The sequence below is a fragment of the Meleagris gallopavo genome, chromosome 2 (genome assembly GCF_000146605.3).
Source record: "Meleagris gallopavo isolate NT-WF06-2002-E0010 breed Aviagen turkey brand Nicholas breeding stock chromosome 2, Turkey_5.1, whole genome shotgun sequence".
In the NCBI taxonomy this organism is placed as follows: Eukaryota; Metazoa; Chordata; class Aves; order Galliformes; family Phasianidae; genus Meleagris; species Meleagris gallopavo.
Window position 1 is genome coordinate 66,071,369 of NC_015012.2, and position 6,565 is coordinate 66,077,933.

Below are 6,565 nucleotides of genomic sequence, written 5' to 3' on the forward strand. Positions count from 1 at the left end.
TAGATTACCTTGGGGTACAAAGTATTTGTTATGATGAGTTTATCTGTTCTCAAAATGCCACAAAATCCCTGATCTTGACACCTTTTTGCTACCTGTCTTACTATTTATGGCTGCCATTTTTCCTGTTCTATGGACTCTTTATATGTGGAAACAAGTTTTTCTGCTCAAGGTTCTTTTCCTACTTTGTTTGAACAGCCAATCTTTGATTGCAAATCTCTATTTCTGAGACTTGCTGATTTTACAGTAGTGGAATGGCATGCACATTACTTCAGAAAGTTCTACCAGGCAGCTTGAAAGCAGCCCAAAGAGTCCTAGTGTTGAGTAGCAGAAACAGTGATAACAGCATGAAGAAGTTAAGTGGACTGGAAAGTGAAAATGAGAGTTACTTGACAGCAGATGGTGCATTTGCTAGTAAAAGTCATTGGAGAACGTTCAGAAGGGCTATTTTTGTGCTTTTCACTCTTCAGATAGCTTTGGCTACATCCAGTATGTACTGACATTAACTCATACTTGCATTTTGGGATGGATAGGGCAGTTTTCAGAAAGACAAACATCTGCACTGCTATAGCAGATAAGTCTTCTTCTTTGTCACCAGCTCCTTATAAGCCTAGAACAACTAGATATTTATTAACTACTCTTTCAGGCAAAATAGAACAATCCTTGTCACTATCATGAAACTAGATGTATGACTTAAAATAGTGCCATTCACTAATACCTGTCATGTGGTGATTGCACTACATGGTTGCCTTGATTTGTATTGGCTATTTGAAACTGTAAACTGTTATGTTATTAATATCTGAACACCTCAAATATTATCTTTGTCTATCTCTTTTAAAACAGATGATGCAGGCTCCCACATCTCCCTGCCACATCAAATAGACATGGCTGCTCAGGTGGCTTCTGGCATGGCTTATCTTGAATCTCAAAACTATATCCATCGAGATTTGGCAGCCAGGAATGTTCTCGTTGGTGAACACAATGTTTACAAAGTGGCAGATTTTGGACTTGCAAGAGTTTTTAAGGTGGGTCATGAGAGGGTAAATTGACTTCACCTCTGGAGGAATGTTAGAAGGGGTCAACGGATGTATAGTAGCTTCTAAATTATTTTCTCTCTGCATGTGCAGAGAGAAAAGGATTTCTAATGTGTTCCCTTGTATCCTCTACTTGCATTATTCCATGAAAGGTTAGAAGTCAGCCTATTCTGTCAATCTGAAGACAGACTCCTGTTATGCATCTCCCAGCCTCCAAGGAAGGAACTTGGCAGGCAATACCTTTTGCTGCTCAGCCTTTATACACAACAATAGTGTCTGGCACATGTAGAGAGACTGAAGGAATTATACTCCTAAGCCTGTAAGAGAAGACATAAAAATATATTCACAGCTATTTTCTCTGTTTTTAATTTCCCACTGCCTTCATGATGCTTGGGAGTGCAGGTAGCAATCATAAATGGATCTTATTCTTCTGCACAACTAACTGTGAAGCTCATAAAGTGTCTCAGACATTTAAATCTGATGCATTTTCAAGTTCTTTTCCATTATGCTCTTTTTTTTCCTTTTTTTTCTTTTTTCTCCTTATGCTTTGAAAATGTGGAATACCAAGTAAAGCTGAGGAAGATCATCTCAGCAAAGAGCTGTGGGTTAGAAATGAGATTTTATACTTCTGAAAATTATTTGAGTTGGGAAGACCCGATTTGCCGTATTTTATGGATTTCAATATTGTAACCCATATTTTCTGAATTCTTATTATTGCTTTTATTGACTTATGCTCTTCCACTGAGAAGCAAAAACAGATAAAAAAGCCCTCTGCTTCCAGTTTGCTTTTTTTTCCCTGCCGTTCAAGTAGCAGAAATTTAATTTCATATTTATTACATTCTGAACTGTAAAATAATTTATTGACAAATTCAAGAGACTTTGAAAGTACTTTTTGCTTAATTTTTTTAGTGTTTTTTTTTCTAGTTGTGCAAAAAATCAAATTGTACATTTTTTAACATGAAATAAATATATATTTTTAAATGAAAAGTGTGGACTATAGGTAATATTTTACAGTGGTTGACATTTCTTGTTAGAATTGAACTTCACTATAGTACTCTTTCATAGAGTCACCTTGGCAGACTTAGGAATATTCTGTCTCTTAAGTCAAAATGCCATGTGTATCAGTATGTAGACACAAGACAAAACAACCATTTGTTCAGTGCTTTAGGTTATTGGAGTTGAAAAAAACTCTCTATATTAAAAAACCAAAACCCATCCCCCCAAATTAGTGTATACATTTGCCTGAATTTGTATGTGAAAAACTTGACAGGGACTTGAATGTGGATGATGTACATTAAACTGCATTTAAAAATAAAGAAGAGGATAAGTGTTCACAAAGTCTTGGTGTCCATGCTATAAAACTTTATGCAAATAATTTTACTATCAAGTAAAATTAACTCAAATTTACAAGCAAATAGTTTTCCTTTCTCTATCTGTATTTCCTCTTCATTTTGCATGAGTTAACTGCAGCCCTTGTAATCTAACACTAATTTGAATCACTCAGAGATTGTTCTTTGGTTCTGAAACCTGTTTAAGTGATTGTTATTAAAGATAATGGCCCTTCAACATTGAAATAAATCAAAGAACAAAGGTTCCAAAATTCATTAGCTCTTGCTCTTCCCTTCTCTCTTTACTGATGACAGACACAGAGACATTTGGTCTCTAGTGTCAGCAAGATCCATATACTGCCACTTCTGACAGACTTCTGAAATCTTGCATGCCAGATCCAGAACTCACAGTAGCGGGTTATAATTAATCACAAACCACTCCAGTGCTGCATTCTTGCTTGAAATGATAAATGCTTTAGAAAGACCTCCAATGAACAATAGCATTTCTAAATTGTAAAGCCCAATTCAACAAAAGACTTCTGTAAGTGCATGCTTTAATACCATGAAAGGCAAACTTTTGATAAGTTTAAGCATAAGCTAAGCTTGGTCAGGTGCTTTGCTCCTAATTCAGGCTTCTTTGTTTCACCCATGACAGGTAGAAAATGAAAACATATATGAAGCTAGGCCTGAAACAAAACTCCCAGTGAAGTGGACAGCCCCTGAGGCAATCCGCTATAGCAAATTCAGTGTTAAGTCAGATGTATGGTCGTTTGGAGTACTTGTCTTTGAAATAATGACGTATGGGAAGATGCCATATGCTGGTAAGTATTTTTTACCTACTGAATGATTTCTAGTTGCTATCTTGCTTTAAGGATAACATAAAAAAGTTAAATGCTTGTACAACAAGTGAGCTGAAGGGTTTGAACCTTTCTGTAAATACAGAAAAGTGGCTGTTCAGATGAGATCCATTCATTTGCAGACCTGGCTACCTCAGGCTTCCTGGAAACTTTCCAAGGGGTGTAATTAGCAGCCATTCAAGCTTGCTCTTGATTGAGTCAACCTGCATTTCACAGACACAGAAGACAATTGCTTATTTTCATCCCGCACCTTATCAAAAAAGCTGTAATTTGGAAAAGGGGAAGCCTTTTTGCCCCCACCTACTTGCACCCTTGCTTTTCTTCTTCTGTGAACATCATGTGAAAGAATAGACTATCACAGGTGAAATACTGCACAGGTACTTCAGGAAGAAGCCATCAAAAAATGAATTGGAATGATTTCACTCCCTTTGACTCTTGCTGTGGAAAGTTTTCATAAAGAAATAAATCAGAAGAACTAGGAATAAAATTTCACCAAACACAAAAGTAGATTCAATGGTGTGGGAGCAGCCAATATACCTAGCATTCTGAGGTGTGCTCATGGAACACTGGCTCCAGTAACACTAGATATTCATGAAAATGACTGATTGTGACATATTTTGTGCTTGTGAGGAGAAAATAAAGGCAAGATTGAAACAAAAAAAAGTTATGTTTTATCCTGACCTGGCCTATAAGCTGATACATTCGCTGTAAACTACATTTCATAGAGTCCCACAGTGATATTTACCATAAAGGGAAAAGTTGATTTTGCCTTTTGATTCTCACCCTCATCTCCTGTGAAGGCATGTCAGGGGAAAAAACCCCCACAAACCCAAACCCTCAAATCCTCAACTCATTCTCATGTAAATTGTGTATGCACATATACATGTAAACAAATTATTCAAGTGTAAACTACATATAACACCATGATTCTCAGCATTGTCTGAAAATATGCTTAGCAAAGCACACAAATATGCCTTGGCAAAGGCATAGTTTGCCTTTAACTTCACAGTAGAAATAGTTATTTGCTTTCTTGATATTACTTTCAGGAGTTTGTCCTTAGTAATCAGTTAAGAGATAAGGTTATGTTGAACCATGGTGGCAATGGGTAATGTACAGAGGAAATATAATTCAGAGATCTAAGAAAAAGAAGTAAAGATTACATAGCTGAGGATTTAGTTTAAAGAGTAGAAAATTGAAAGGGAATGGGACAATAGCCTTAATACAAAAAAGGTATAGCAAAGATAAGGGAATTTCTTCTTCTCCATGACCTACAGATAGAGCAGGATGCCACAGGATAACCGCAGAACAGGAAAATTAGGATTGATGTTATTGAGAACTTTCCAAATGTGAGGAAAATTCAAAACTCAGACAGATTGTCTTGGGAGGTTTTAGAGCTGCTGAAGACAGAGGGATTTATCTTTAGCTTAAATTTAAATCGGTGTCAAAATAATTCAGGCAAAAGCTGGTAGTTGAGCAGAAGCCTCTCACCCAGACAAATCCATTTGAAATGCCTCAGATGGGTATTGGCAGTTAGAGATAAAGGGCCTGGAATGCGATGGATATGCTTTTAAACTGCAGTTTTGGCACCTCCAGTGGTTTTTCTGGCCTTTTACTGTTGTACAGGACCTGCTTGCTTCCAACTCTGCCCTTAGTGGTCCTGCAGGTGGGGAGTGAGATCTGTTGTCTTGTCTCAGTGGGAGACAGGGACACACAGGTAATCTGATTAATTCTTTCTGCCTTGAAATGTTGGCAGGCATGCCAGGACACCAGGTGATCCAGATGCTGGACAAGGGATACAGACTCCCTCAGCCCGAGACCTGCCCGAAGGCGCTCTATGAACTGATGCTGAAGTGCTGGAGTACAGAGCCCAGTGAGAGGCCCACTTTTGAGGCCTTATACTGTCAGCTGGAGGACTACTTTGACAATGACTCCTATATGGACAAGCATGCCACCATTAAGTGAACCCCAAAGCAGGGACAGAGGAGGAAATGTAAGTGAATGTGACCAAAGGGAAACCAATTTAACCCCAGATGGGGAGCTGGATGTGAAGATAAGGACTGGTACATTTTCACACCTGTGCTGGTACATGAAAACACATCATGATTTTACTGGTGGCAAATGTTTTGCTAGACTAAGCATCAGGAAGCAGGAAAGGTGGGGGCTTCTAAAATATAAACAACCTTCTATTTATTTTTTGAATTAACAGCTCACAAGAATGAATAAATGAAATAAGTCTGGTTCAATAAAACCATAGCAATTTACAGTTTCCTTATTGGAATAATTACGTATTTACCATTTCTTATATTTTTGATCCCTACTAGTTTGTCTTGTGGAGAAGTTTGATTACTCTGCACAGCAGGATCTGTGCTATGAAAGTTCTCTTATACTAAAAAAATATAGAAATTCCATGACTGTGATGTGTTGAAATCTAGATCAGTTGCCTTGCTTAGATTTGAAGTACTCATGCTTTTGCTGTATCAGAAAATAAAAGAGATGTTCTTGTGTGGAGAAAGGAATTATTTTCATATTTGGATGTGAACAGTGATTTTTACTAGTCTGTATAATGTTCTTCTTTTACAACAATAAACACGATTATTAGTAGATTCTTGAAGCAGTTTGTTTTAAATGTTAGTATTTGACTTACTATCATCTATTGAAATGTAAGGGCTTGTTTTTTAGTTCTAAACACTGGGAATGTTAGAGAAAAAGTTTAAATCATGACTGCCTTAGCTTTTTAGAGTAATCCTTTACCTATGCCAGCATTCCTCTCCAGCAGGCCCATGACAGATGTATTTTGCAGAAGAACTCACAATCCATGCTTCTATCTTCTCCAGATATAAGTTTGCTATAGAAGATTTAAATAATTGATCATCTATTTTATTCTGTTCCATGAGGAAATAGGACCCAGATGTTTTTGCAAGCAATCTTTACAGCTATGGATTTCAGAAGTTTGTTTTTTTTTCTTTCAGATTTTCTAATTAACTTCAATATCAGTTTTGCTAAAATTTAATATCACTATGACATTTTTATGTTTTCAATTGTGAGGTTTAGAGAACCAAGTTTCAATTATTTACTTATGATTCATCAGTTAATTATTTAACAACATAATCCAGGAATAAAAGCTGCTCAGTGTTAACATACTTTGAACTTAGTACAAGTGTATTACCATTTTTCCTCTAATATCAAGAAAGGGTATAAAAAAAGATTCATTACTTTAAAGCAGTATGTCTTTTATTACCTCTTTATCATCTCTTTTCTTCACCTTATACTTCAGATTCATTCATCTCAGTTCCTTGTTTTCAATTTTTTAATTTTCTTTTCCTCTCTACTTTTGGAAGACAGAACTGCT

General features: G+C 36.5%; 1 protein-coding gene across 1 annotated transcript in view; it reads left to right on the forward strand.

Annotated features, from left to right (window-relative positions):
- The window catches only part of LOC100540680 (tyrosine-protein kinase FRK), a 112,134-nt gene extending 106,317 nt beyond the window's left edge, over positions 1 to 5,817 (forward strand). The window contains exons 7-9 of the mRNA XM_031552232.1: positions 841 to 1,022; positions 3,015 to 3,180; positions 4,970 to 5,817. Coding sequence (XP_031408092.1) covers positions 841 to 1,022; positions 3,015 to 3,180; positions 4,970 to 5,178 — 557 coding nt within the window. The 3' untranslated portion in view covers positions 5,179 to 5,817. The remainder of the gene's footprint in view (positions 1 to 840; positions 1,023 to 3,014; positions 3,181 to 4,969) is intronic.
- The last annotated feature ends 748 nt before the right edge of the window (positions 5,818 to 6,565 follow it).